Source organism: Geospiza fortis, unplaced genomic scaffold (assembly GCF_000277835.1).
Source record: "Geospiza fortis unplaced genomic scaffold, GeoFor_1.0 scaffold255, whole genome shotgun sequence".
Lineage (NCBI taxonomy): Eukaryota > Metazoa > Chordata > Aves > Passeriformes > Thraupidae > Geospiza > Geospiza fortis.
The window spans coordinates 80,217-94,464 of NW_005054497.1; the positions used below are offsets into that span (position 1 = coordinate 80,217).

Below are 14,248 nucleotides of genomic sequence, written 5' to 3' on the forward strand. Positions count from 1 at the left end.
AGAACCTTGAAGCAAGAAGGAAGGAGGACAAGGCAGAAAGACTACAGAAGAGATGAGATCCCATGAAGTAACCATCTTGGTGGGACCAAAAGCAATGAGCGCAGCAATAACATTGCACAGGTACAACAAGATCAACCAATTGTTATTTTATTGCTGTCTGATGTGCAAGAGATGTTGAAGGTGAAGCAGAAAGGAATGGAGAGATCCACAAGGGTGAAAAGGTGGATTTCAACAGCATCATGAGGAGAGACTCCCGTGGAAATTGATCAGCTGATAACCTCTAATTAGTTAAATGATTAAATTATTATCCCACTAACTCTAGATGAAAAAATGTGACCTTATGCAAACGGCAAGAAAAATAAAGATGTATTAGCCATTGATGTCTTGCATTAGAGGACTTGAGATTTATATTCTTTTTTAGGGATAGGTATAAAGCAGCTGAGCTATTAAAGCCTCAATGTCTCTGGTAGAAATATTTTACCAAATTTTTCTTCTTTTGTAGTGGAATTTATTTCTGTCTTCGGAGACAGCTAGTGGCAATGGCTCACTGAGATGTAATACGCTTTTTAGCTACACTAGGTCTAGTAGCTTTTTCCATCCCTCCAATCCAAGCAGCAACATTTTCATTCCTTCCATCAGTACAGGGTCCAAAATTTATAGAATTGCTTTCAAGCTAAACACACTGTGAGTAACTACTTGTAAACTTCATAAATGCACAAAATCAACATAAGATTTACAAAAAAATATTGCTACCTTGGATACCTAAGATATTTGTCTTTTGAAGAGAAGACAAATTCTTTCTGAATGATCTAAAAAAATTTGTCCTGACTGTAAAATATTACTTTTAATTGAAAAAATTTGTGAATAATAATACAGGCTTTTGTTTGAACTTGCAATGTCCATTTCAGTAATAGTGTATAATTTTTTTAGACATTTTTCATAATGTGAGAAAGATAAAATTCTTTTCTGCTGCAGTGATACCATCTCAAAAAGTGATTTTGAGAAAATATTTTAAGAAATAACTATCTATCACTGATTTAGTTTTAAATAGCTGGCTTAATAGTTCAATTCACTTAAAAAGTTATGCTTAACAGTAAAGAAACAGACCTACTCCGGAAGAGCAATATGTTCCCTGATATTTTATGAGAGCTTGTGAGAAATAAATATGAAATATATGGGAAAATGATATAGATCTTTAAGTTTCAAAAATCTGTACCTTAGTCCATATAAACCAGCTTCCTCATTTGTGTTTCTACATTGCAATTCTCAAGTCTCCTCCTAGCACCTTTGACTTCACAAATCTTGATGTAAAAACAGTAAGAGAGAAGAGCCCATGGCCTTTCTTTCCTCTTCACCAGGTCCATCCACAACTCACTGGGTAGCACCATGAGGAAATTGCTGAGGTCACCTTCCTGTTTACTAGCTGAGACCCTGGGGGCAGTTTGTTCCATTACTTCAGGAAGCTGATGTGCAAAGCCCTGTGTGGATGTACTGTACCATTTCCAGAGCACATCCTCAACTTGCTGAGGAGTGAGTTTGCCGTGTCTGTCCATCACCGTCCTCTCCTAGGTCCTGCACATGCTGCAGGAGGCTGATGCTAGCAGCAAAACAACCTCCTGTGGAGCATCCCCACATTTTGCTTGAAGAAGCGGCTTCCACTTAGCACAAATGACAGCAGGTCCAGACAGCTCAGGGCAGTCAGGCTCAAAAAAACCTCGTTGTAGCTTTCTAACTGGTCAAAATCACTCACATACTGTATGTAGTAGGCCCTGAACAGGTGATAGGGAAGGAACCAAATTATGATGATCCAGATGAAAATCAAGTTTTTCACCTGGGCCCAGAATTCTTGGTGTGAACAGAGGGAGGTGGAAAATTTTCTCGCCACTTTTACAAGGATAAAAATCTGCAAGCTCAAGAGGACACAAGAAATGAGGGCAACAGCTACAATTAGGGTGTAGTTCAGGGCTTTCACACTCTCGTGCTGTAGCTCTTTGTGGAACTTGAAGCATGTTGTATTATTGTACAAGCCTGAGCGTCCATACTCGAAGTAGAAGAGTGGCACCCCAAAGACCATGACGAAGAGCCACACGGCAGCGCTCGCCCCAATGGCGTGCAGCTTCCTGTAAAACTCCACCTTGTCCTTCCACTGAAAGAAGACGAGCCACCGGATCACCAGCGTGATCACATAGAATATGAAGGTCAGGTACATGTGGATGTGCACCATGGCACTCACCATCTTGCAAAATGGCATGTCAAAGACCCACTTCTTTTTGACGTAGTAGTGCAGGCGGAAGGGCACCGTGAAGAGGAGGAGGCTGTGCACAACCACCAGGTTAATGATGGCAGTCGTGGTCACAGACAGAGTGTTCATCTTGAGCAGCACAAAGGACATTGTGATGGACCCAATTCCACCTCCAGCCAAGGCAACCGAGTAGACAGTGACCAGTATGGCACTCACGGTGCTGGTGTGAACGAAGGCGGAAGAGGAGTCACTGCTGTTCCTGGTTCCTTCAGTCATGTTCCTGAAATCTTCCTGGAACATATTCTGGAAATGGAAGAATACAGAAAGACTAAGATAAGGTAGGAATGAGATGGCCTACCTAAAAAGCCAGAAGGACTTCCCACCTGTCTCTTGCTAAAGGAATAATCCTGAAATCTCACAGATGGCATCAATAGCTGTAAGATGTACTTTTATCCAAACATCCTCCAGCCTAACAAAAAATGGATGAGAAGGTTGGGCAGAGAACTGCTCTAGTCCTTATGACATTTCCAGCCATACTCCTAAAAACAAGCAAGAAACAATAATATATGGGGAGAAATGATCCTTAGAGAAACTACATCATTGTGGTAATTTTGTGTTGTGTTAATTTTTCTTCTCTCTTCTGAGCATCTGCATGCTTTTACAGTAAAGGTCAGAGATATTGTTTTAATCCTGCTACTCATTCATCAATTTGTTTACTTGCAACACAAATCTGTCCTTCCCAGGGCCGGATAACAACCATATGTTGTTCTATCTGAGACATAAATTCTGTTTGTTACCGAGAGCTGAGTTTTGAACACATTACAGTCAACTTCTTCTCCGTGGACAGTTTCTCTGAGCAAGGGATTAAACACCACGGATACCCAGACTCCATGGAAATCCTGCTTAGATCCTACCAGGCCAAGAAACATGGGCAGTACTGTCCTGATTCTCAGGCCACTTCAAATCTTTCATGTAGCAACTGGGTGTTATAAAATTGGCTGCTAGAAAATATTAGGAAAGGACATCCTGGGTGAGTGTAAATCATCCTGTCTGACCAAAGCAGAAGCTAGATGCAAGTTAATAGCAAGTTTAAAAAGTGTGCTGTACATTTTTAATACATTACTGTCTAAAAGAGAGATTAGAAATAATTCTTATAAATCTAAATGCAGCCCCTGTTAGGATTTTAAGTACTACAAGATCATATAGGAGGGGAAGAATTCAGGTAGGGTGTTATCCTGAAGCATATTTGCATCTGTAAATATGTCCAGGGGATGTTCACATTACAGTTACAGAAAAGAAGCAGGGAAAACTGAACAGTGTTGGGCTCCATACTACCACAGTTATACTGCTACTGCTGCCTGAACTGTGATTTAAAAATGACTCTGGTAAGTCACCCATTTTATCAGTGTATCCCACAACACAAGAAGGAGTTCTCTCCCGAGCTTTTATGATTTTTCATTTAATACTCAAATGCTTTTCACTTCAGAAAGTAGTTCCTCAATTTCTGTATGAATGATGTTTTAGCTTTATTTTCATTTTTTTCAGCAGCACACCCTGGAGGGGAAAAAGTTTTTTAGCAGTCCACTCATTTTATGGAAAAGAGGAAACGTCTATAACAGTTTTATAAATTGTTTTTGTTCATAATGGGGAATGAATATTTGTTATGCACTTCAGGTGTTTTGTGTTGTTTCACAGCGATATTTCTAAGCACTTACCCTCACAGTAATCAGGGTCTCTTCATACATTGAAAAGTTATTCTCTAGCTCTCCCAATGCACCTAAGACACCAGATATCTTATTATAATCAGTATAAGTGCCATATCTCAAACTGATACATTGATTGCTGGCATCACTGACCTTTTGTGTTTGCTCTTGCATTTCAGAGTTATGTGGACAATTAATTCAAGTACATTAAGAGAATTACAATGGGTTGTTTGTTTTATCAAAGTCACTGCAGATTGGCGCACTGCAGCTCTTGCATCAGAAATGGTGCAAGTTCCTTCCAGTTCTGTTCTTGTTTCTGAGTCACAATTTCATCCTCACAACCATGCAAATCAGAAGGGATTAGCAAGAGCTCTTCATCGGTTTCTCCAAGTTGTTAAACTTCAGTTTGAACAGATGTCTCTAAAAAGAGGCATTATCACACTATTTTGATTTAAAACACGTATTTCAAGCTTTAAACTTTTAAAAGTGACACAGAGGGAAAGGCAAAACAGTGGAAATGTAGCTTGGTATGAACAGACCCAGCAGCAAGGCTGCACTTGGAGAGGAAGAACCTCTTGTTGACACCCTTCAGAGGCCAGCAGTGAAACTTGAACTGAAGGCAGTAAGAACAGATAGGCAGAAGTCAGATAGCTGATATTTTACTCAGACATTTCAGTGCAGTGGGCAGCAAGAGACCGATTTCTGTCTGCAAAGAGGCAACTGAGTCACTGAAATGCAGGTTTCTGCAGTTTCTGCAGTCATTGTTAAATCTCTGCATAGTAAGAATCTGCAGGAGATGTAATTTTCATTAATCTTCAAAAAAAAAAAGGTACTAGCAGCTGTGATAGGAGATTATCAGCTCCCCAGTAGCACAGGCACCCCACTGAAATATCGCTGCGTGATGAATACTGAGCTGTAATATAACACAGGGCATGTTTCACAGAGGAAGTGCTGCTTTCTGGTGAAGTGAGGTTTCCTATCATACTGACATTCACAAAGCTATAACCTACTGACCTGAAATGCAACTTACAAGTCCCTTTGCCAGCATTTAGCAGGAGGCACATGGAAAAAGAATTAATGGGGACCTCACACGACACAGCTGTCCTTGTTTCTGTGCCTTCCCACTCCCTCTACAACTGCCAGTTCAGTGATATTGCTCAAGTCTTGGAGCCAGGTTTGGTCTTCCTCTGTGTTAAGCCTCTCATGATGTGGCTGAACTTCTGCTGGACATGAGCCTCGAGCAGCCACAAGGCAATAGTGGGCACCCCTTCATTTGGATGCCACAGCAGCTGCTGGTGCCAAGGGCTGGGGACAATTGCAAGAACGGCTGGTTTAGTCTGACAAAGGAGGTAGGTTGCCAACAGGTCAGTGGCTAGTTTCTTTCAGAAGTATGATCAGCAAAAAGATTCTTGTGCATTCAAGACTTGTCAGTTGTCAGTGTGGATAATGCCATCATACTCATTTCATGTGACTGTGCAGCACAGCTGTGACATTTCCCTGGACTGCTCTCTTCAGGACAGGAAAAGCCATAGTGCTCAGTCCCTGTCTGTGTTCAGGGCCAGGTTGGATGGGGATTTGAGCAACCTGGTCTAGTGGTCTAGTGGAACATGTCCCTTCCCGAGCAGGTCTGTTGGAACTAGATGATCTTGAAGGCCTCTTTCATCCCAAATCATTGTGTGATTCTATGATTTCTGAAAACAATATGATCTCTGTCAAAAATTTTCCAGGTAAGAAATATTCATTCCAACCTTCAGGAACTTGTTCCTCTTGTATCTATCTTACTATTTAAAAACAAAAAAAACCCCAAAAAACAAAAACAAAAACCAAAACCCAAACAAAATTAACCATACTATACTTCTGGACAGAATTTGTACAGCCTCAGCTTCCAGGCATTTTATGTGCGTCTGCCTCTGTCTTCAGATTTAGAAACCTTTTGTCAAATTTTGCCTTCCCCAGTAGATACCTGATATGAGACAGAAGAGGCTTATTCTTCCTTGATCCCAGCCATACCTGTGGCTCCTCAGTGAGCTGGCATTACACTTGTACGTGGTTCTTAACTGAACAACTTTGCATTTGGCAGGGGTAAAATGCTTATTTTAGTTTGTGCCTGTTTTAGCAATCCAGATCAGCCTGTCACTGGCTTGTTCCCTTCATTCCATGCTATTTTCCCAACCGAGTCCATGAGTCACCATTATGTTACATCAACATTATATCAACTTATTAAAAAACCACTCATTTGTCAGAAATGATGACACTCTTACAATCTCTGTCAAACAGTGAGCTCTACTCTGTATAACAAGTGTTTGCAAAATTTATCCCCCCATACACGTCTGCTGAGAGACTGGCAGGCTTCACACAGATTTTCATGTGTTCTGACAGTTGGGTTCTGCAGAAGAAGCATTTGCTGTCTGCATGCACCCAACTGAGAAGTTTCATTTGAATTTGGAGGAGAAAAAAATTCAACTCATATGAAAGATTTCTATTTTCGTCAGGTTTAATAAATTTAAAAATGTGTATTTGTCAGAACTGACATTCCTGCACTGAACTAGACTAGGTTGGAGGAAATGCAAAATACAAATAATTTTTAACAAAAGTCTGTTTAAAATCTGCAGATTTTAAAATCAAAGATTCTGTTTCACAGAATCCTTATATAGTCTCAAAGATGTTTTCTGTTGAGGGCATTGTAATTGCATTTCAATTTGTTCTAGTTCCATGCTGTGTTATGGTCACATAGGCTATGCTACTAGAATAATTGCACAATTTCTTTAATTTCAAAATAACCACACACACCTAAAGTTTGAAGTATAAAAACGTGCTTAATAGAAAACACTAACAAAAAAAATATTAAATATCAGGTACATTTTTACATTTAGACATCAACTTTTTTCAAACAACTTTTCATGATTCCCCTAACTCATTTGGTAGCTCAACAGCTCATGTCTTGCAGGCTGTGTCAACATTATACCAATATCTTGTGGTTTCAATTCAGTCCATTGAAGAACAAATGGGATGGAAAAACACGCTAAGTTACTCCTCTTTCACTTGAGATTGTCACTATTTTACACACACACAAAAAAGGAAACCATGAAGCGTTCCTGAAAAGGATTATGTCTCTCCTTAGCTGTATCCTAACACAGAGAACAAACCCTTTAAGTCCTTGCAGACTCTGGGTGATATCAAACACACACACAAAAGATAGATGAAAACAAAATGCACTGCCTCCCAGTTTTAGGAGACAGTGTAAAACTACAGGGTAGTAATATGGGAAAGAATGAAGCAATGCTGTCCCTTACTAGGAAATTACCAAACACAACGAGAAAACATTTGTGCAGAAAATGGGTTCAAAATAAAACAGATAGATCTGTTGCTTCCCCTCCCTCCCAAACTTGCAAGCATTCTTTTAAAAACTTTGCAAACCAAGGTTTTTTTTTTCATTCTGTGTATACTTACAGATCAGAGTTTCTCTCCACTCTTCAAGTGTTGTTTACTTGGATCTTCATTCTCTGTAAGCTCTAAGAACAAAAAGCAAAAGGCCTGATACTTTAAAGAGTCATTGCCTTGCTTCCTTTTTTGAGCTTATGACAAAACAATAACCTTGAGGCTACACTGTGTGAGGGTAGGGCTGCCCATGGCACACAGCCTTGGGAAGATTTTTAGCTGCATCACAGCATCCTTTACCTTGCAGCTACTTCTTAGCCATTAGAGGTCTTCAAAGCCTCCCATTTCTGAACAGGGCTTTATACTACTGCCTAAAATTATAAATTATACACACAGAAGTGAGTCTCACCGTTCACAAAGACATATGCTTGGAAGGGTTGTTCCCCAGAATGGAGGGGATGATTTGAAGGTGTGTTTTGAGAAAACAGGGCAGGACAAGAGCAAACTGTGATCTAGATTGTTGCTGACTAAGTGTAGGTTTGGATGTGGTCAGAGATACCTAAGTGTAAGGGATGAAACAAAGCTCACTCTACAGCCCAGCACCATTTCTCAGCTCTGCTTTCTGCCAAGATTTTAGCTCGGTGTCTGGATCTCAGAACATGGTGCCATTGCTCCAGCTGCACAGTGCCAGCAGAGGGAAACTAGGAGATTTAATCCTAAAGGTGATTAGCCATGCCAGTGTCAAAGGCTCATCAAGCAATGATGGTTGCTCTGAGGTGTATATGTAGTAAAAGATGTGTCATTGCAGGACTGGGTCTCTGTAAGGAGTCTGTGCAAGGTCAGTTTTGCCCTCCTGCTGGCTTAACACATTTCTGCCAGAACACAGAGTTATATTTGAGTGTGCAGTTTTGAAAGCAGCAGCACAGACATACAATTTTTAAATGTAACCTCACAGGAGAACGTTTTAACTGACTGCATCCTGTTGCTTCACATTTGGTTAAAAAATCACAAGGGAAGTCCTGCTCTGTGCTACTTCACAACAGACTGCTATGTGATGGAAATTGTCTTTTTGCATTTTGCAATTTTAACGGTGGCTGACAGCTAAAGAACTGTTTAGATTATATTAAAAGAAGCTGGTCTCAAAGCTCTGTTGAAAGGCATAGAGATAAAAAGCTAAAAACTCTATGGCAAAGCCAGAACTAAAGCTATCCTTGAATCAAGACTTATGACTTCTCAAATTAATAATTTTGTTTTAGCTCATTCTAGATCTTTTTTAGAGTGAATATATCCCAGTGGAAAGAAAGCTAAGGTATCTTTAAAACCTTCAGATAGCTTCTGTATGTGGGTTTTTAAATTATACAATTATTGTAATTATATAATATTTTTGATATATAAAATAAGTTACGCATAGTTAAACAAGTTAAAACATAAGTAATCTTACATTTATATATATTTTTGATGCAATATAATAATTACATAACATACAGGTTATATAATTTTGTTGATAAGTAACAATGTTGTTTCCTCAAGCAGTCAAAACAAAAAAGAGCTTTTCAGGTTGAATTCTTTCCACATGTTTGTAGTTGGCAATTCTTCAATCCTTTAATCCAGGATTAAACCAAATAGTGAAATATCAGAGTATGACCTGGGACAGACACCCTCATTGCCTTTGTTGGTCTCTAATTTGGAGTTAGCATCAAGATCTCGATGGGTATAGAATGCTTAATATACATCATTGCAATTAATTTTCCCTGCTAAATTGATTCAATTTTTCCCCAGGATTTACCAACAGCATGTGTAATGGATTCCAGACTGTTATGTTTAGATTTTCAGCTCTAATGCACTGAGCTGGTGGCAGAATGTGATTATTTTAGAGCGTCGCCAGTTTTAAACACTGATACTAGAAATGCATGTATTTTACAAGTTTTGAGTAATTGCTGGTAGTTTTAGCAATACCACAAAAATCTAGAAGTGTGATAGTGTGTTTTCATAGTACTGTTGCATCATGTGGATTCAACCATCACCCAGTTTGAGTTGCATTACAGCAACAGTTTCAAGGGCCAAAGTCGTTTAATAATAGATGAGAGGCTAGGCCAGATTTCAAGGACTGCTTGTCCTGAACCTGATTAGCATCAAGGTGCCTCTACTCTGGATTTTGAGAGGTCCTTGAGGAAAGAGAACTGTGTACTTTATGCTCAGGCAGAATAGATGCTGTTAGTGATTTTTCAGCTGTTCCAAACTTAAAGTTGTACACAGAATTACCATGGCAACGCAGGTGTTTTGTTTGTCTACATTTATTTTGCCAGGACTCAAGGATTTGGAAGGCTAGTTCAGAAATGAACTACACAGGGTGTCAGGATCTATGCAAGCGCGGTGGTTGGGTCTTCTAGAAAAATATTCTTCTCCTTCACTTATTTAAGAGGCAGAAAGCAAAAAAATAAGATTTACCTGGATACCTTAAATTGACTGTGGGTAACCTGGCTCTTAGTTGTGGGTAAAGCTTGAGTGATGGTCCTGACAGCACTGAAGTGATGGGGATTACACACAATCAGGGAGGACATAATTAATTATGATTTGTACTCCTTACAAAAACCCCGCTTCTTGATCTGCTCAGAGTCCCTCCTAGTACCAGCTGTGGGCCTGGGGCTAGTAGGTAACACTGGCTGATCAGTTATTAAGTTGCAATTGTGATAGGTTATTTGAAGTTTATTATTAAGTAAAAGATCAGCTGCTAATATGAAGAACAGAAAGGCAGTATGTAATTAGAGTAATTTATAGCTGTTACCAACAAAATCCTAATTTTTGACTCATATTTCTAGTGTGCTTCACTACTTTTTCAAACACCTGAATAGAAAGATATTAATTACCTACAAAGGGAAAAACATTCAGTATCAGCCAAAAACATTTTATAGATTATAGGTTTCTTAAAATGTCTCTCTCTGGGTTCTGGAGCAGCTGTGATTTGTGGCTGTCACCCAGTCAGTGCAAGGTGTCCTATGAGTGAGAAATACTGCCTGTGACACATCTGAAAGAACATTTTGGAAAAGTACAGGGAGTAAATGTGACTTGAAATTCCTTGTTTCACACACCTTTGCATAGCAGAGCCATAAATTCAAACTCCTCTGAATAGTGGAAAAGCACCTGGTGGCCTCCTCCTAGTTTTTTAACTGATTTAAGGGGAAAAATGCCCACTTTGCTAATTATTATACCTGGGCATTATAACTCAAATTTGCTTAAATGTACCTGAGGAAAAGTGGCATGGAGAAAATCTGTTTCCCCTTCAGCCTATCTCACTACCTTTTCGTCCTACAGAAATGCCAAAATTGTACCATGTTGAGGTATAGCATATCAATTAAAACTTCCTAAAATTTCTGTTCATGTCTTACCAGAATCCAGATCTTTCAGAAAAGTACTGAACACAAACTAAGACTTACGTTCACATCAAAATCTGCAGTATTTCGTCTTGGATAGTGTGGGAGGGATCCCAGATCTAGGAACCAACTGTTCTAATACTAACAACAAACACTAGCAATTTGCCCAACTTTTGCCATACCTTCTATTTTCTATTGGACTCTACTTTGGCCTCAGTGTTTGTCACCAAGTGCAGGAGGAGGAATGAGAACTGCATACAAAAGGTATGAAGGTCTCAGTTCAGTCTCCTGTCTAAATGGACATTTTGAGGTGTCTTATTTATATTAAACAACGGCACATTACTAACAGTCTATCACCAACTTTAATATTACTTTTTTTTTAAAGAATTTTACTTGTTCATATCTGTTTCAAGCCAGTAAGTTTTTCAGGGGATGTGCCTTTCATCAGGAATCCAGCTTGTGCAATTCACTCATTATGGGAACTTGTTCTTACCAGGGTGAAAAAAAAAGTGGAAGGAGGAGCTGATTGACAAGGAGATGTATTACTCCTACCACAAAGATGACATTAGTCTGCAGAGAAAGCAATCACATATGCAGCACCATGCCAATTCTATAAGCATATATGCCTCTCCGAGAAGAAAAAACATCCTTCCCTTCATCTTGAAAAGACAGTGTTCATCCTAAAATATTTTTGAACTTAGTACTAACCTCACTAATTGCCTGCTGGGTTAGGCAGCATGCTGTAAGGAAGAATACATTTTTTAAAAGGATTTCAGCACAAGTCTATTGCTACTCACCCTCACAATGTGTACTGCAACTACTGATACTGTTTTATTCCCAGATCGCTTATTTCATCTGATTTCTGACTACTACAGAGGTAATGCCAACTTTATCATCAGGTGCATAGAAAAAATAATTTTACCAAAGATTACTTTCATGTTGAATGTACACACACACACACAGATATTTATGAAATTTAATATAGTAAAATGTGTTGTCTGAAGAACAAACCTCCCTGCATTAGTCTAGGCTCCAACTGCCTAGGAGCAGCACAGAAAGCAAAGCCTGCTGCCAACGCTGATTGATAATGATTTCCTACCTTAGCACAAACACAATTAAATACATGATGTTTCTGTTACAGTTGGGTTCGAGAGGAATTCAGGTTCCTCGTGTCATTTCAGAAAGGAGGAATTTACTGCAAGGGAATTTTTCCATGCTGCATTCTCAAAGTACGCTGGTTTGCAAGAGCCTTTCCTTGATCAGCACAGCTACAGTCTGCATATGAGAGTGAGGTGCTGTGTGCATGCATGTGCTCTGATACATCAAATTGTTTGGGCTGAAATGGTTCATTTTTCTGTTAAATCTGGGGGTTTCCATTCTGAGTGAATGATAAGCAATGAAAACTTTATGATATAAATGATAACTTTAACTACATTAAAGTAAGATGTTCAGTGCATATGCCAAAGTGTGAAGCCAATTGTGCTGTCAATAAGCTCATTGCTGATGCATTTTTTAAAACTTTTGCCTATTTGAAGTTCAGCTGAAATATTTAAGAAGTCAGCTAGACAGCCCAGCCATAGGTGTAGAAACACTTATGGTAACTGCTGCTATTCTGGGCTGTGGAAGACCTGCCCTTTGTACCACTGGCCTTCTAATATATTTTCTCCCCATTTCATTGACACAGGAGTCTGCAGAAAATCTTGGGCCATGCTGCTTGTGGTCTTAATGATGTTTTGCCAGCCCAAATATTCCTTTTTTTGGAGTGCCCTGTGCTGTGGTGTTGCACTGGGTCCCTGTACTTGGCTGATCTTTAGACCTCTCTGCAGAAAAACAGATCTGATAACAAAAAGTTATGAAATAGCTTCCCTTTCTATCTTCCTCCTTTCTGTTTCATCCAGGCTATTTAATGTTCTGTACATCTTTATCACTGGAAAGCATAAGAGCCCAATATTTTATGTAATTATTCACTGTAGCTCTAATGAAGCAGTAGCTGAAGATGGACTGACAGGACATCCCTTTATGATACTATGAGCCCCACATGATAGATGAGAAGATAAAATAAAACTAGTCCACATGTGGCCAGTGAACATGGTGGAGAGAAGACCCAAATAGCACCAACATAAGCTGGTACAAAATGAATTATGTAGGATGTCTACAAACCCCAATTTATTCGGTTTGCATGGCCAGGTCTCGGTAACTGGGGAGGCTGCAGGGGTGACTTCTGTGAGAAGGTGCCAGAAGCTTCCTCTAAGTCTGCCAGAGCCAATGCCAGCCAGCTCCAGGATGAATGTGCCACTGGCCAAGACTGGGCCAGTTGGAAATGAGCATAATGCCTCTGTGGTAACATGAAGAAGAAGACAAAGATGAAGAAAATGAAGAAGACAAAGAAGACGGAGAAGAAGATGGAGAAGGAGCCAGAAAAGAGTGGGGTAGGAACATGTGAGAAGAGCAGCTCTGCAGACACCAAGGTCAGTGGAGAAGGAGGGGGAGGAGGTGCTCCAGGTACTGGAGCTGAGATTCCTCTGCAGCCCATGGTGAAGTCCATGGGGAAGCAGCTGTGCCCCTGCAGCCCATGGAGGATCACAGGAGTGCAGAGATCTGCCTGTAGCCCTTGGAGAAGACCCAGGCTGGAGCAGTTCAATGCCCAAAAGAGGCTGTGAAACAGAGGGAGGCCTGTGCTGGAGCAGGCTCCTGGCAGGGACCTGTGGAGAGAGGAGCCCACACCAGAGCAGGTTTCCTGCTAAGACTTGTGGCTACATGGGGAACCCACACTGGAGCAGGCTGTCCACGAAGGACTGCACCCAGGGAAGAATGACCTATGTTGCCGTAGTTTGTGAAGAACTGTTGCCTATGGGATGGACTCACATTGGAGAAATTCACTGAGTACCATCTCCCAGGGAAGAGACCCCACATCGGAGCAGGGAAAGAAACAATGTGTGATGAACAGACCACACCACCATGCCCTATCTCCCTCTGCCACTGGACTGGATGAGGAAGTAGAAGAGAGCTGAGAAGCAGGGTGTTTTTAAGGTCTGCTTTTACTTCTCATTATCCTGCTGATTTTGTTAGTAATAAATTCAGTTAATATCCCCAAGCTGAGTCTGTTCTGCTCATGACTATATTTGGTGAGTCATCTCTCCTGGTCCTTATCTCAATCCATGAACCCTTTGTTATATTTTCTCTCCCCTGCTCATTCGCAGAGGGGAGTGATAGAGAGGCTTTGGTGGGTTCATGGCACAGTGGGCAACTGTGCAGATATGAGCTCTGGTCCCAAAGCATATCAGCCACAGGTGGGCAGTGACCTGACCTTTATCTTCTCAACAGGACAGGTTAGACTGGCCACAGCACCATGCCTCTTCAGCCCCATTGCTTCTGGTTCCCAAGCTAGCACATTAAGCACTTATTCAAGTACATCTTTAAAGAAAAGCTTTCCCCAAACTAGCTTTCCTGTTGATATTGGCAATGGTAAGAATTTTGAGAGTTTAAGAAAATAAAGCAGGCAGTTAATGTGTTTAATTGTGCAACTGAGATGAAAATGAGAAGGAACAGCTCAC

At 40.3% G+C, this 14,248-nt stretch overlaps 1 protein-coding gene across 2 annotated transcripts; it reads right to left on the reverse strand.

Annotated features, from left to right (window-relative positions):
• Positions 1–1,452: 1,452 nt before the first annotated feature.
• On the reverse strand, positions 1,453–7,459 carry LOC102035990 (probable G-protein coupled receptor 141). 2 transcript variants are annotated; one of them, XM_014310200.1, is made up of 2 exons: positions 7,396–7,459; positions 1,453–2,545 (listed from the first exon to the last, which is right to left on the reverse strand). In XM_014310200.1, exon 2 carries the CDS (start codon positions 2,540–2,542, stop codon positions 1,598–1,600), a length of 945 nt encoding a protein of 314 aa, XP_014165675.1. In that variant the 5' UTR covers positions 2,543–2,545; positions 7,396–7,459; the 3' UTR covers positions 1,453–1,597. The 2 variants fall into 2 exon arrangements, with proteins under 2 accessions (XP_014165675.1, XP_005428711.1); XM_005428654.1 differs by lacking the exon at positions 7,396–7,459 and adding an exon at positions 2,626–2,670.
• Between the last annotated feature and the right edge of the window lie 6,789 nt (positions 7,460–14,248).

Bases quoted from the DNA above. Each gene is read 5' to 3' on its own strand.
- LOC102035990 (XM_005428654.1), bottom strand. From the start codon at position 2,670: ATGCCATCTGTGAGATTTCAGGATTATTCCTTTAGCAAGAGACAG. The intron at 2,546-2,625 runs GTGGGAAGTCCT...TTCCATTTCCAG, and splicing joins ATTCCTTTAGCAAGAGACAG to AATATGTTCCAGGAAGATTT.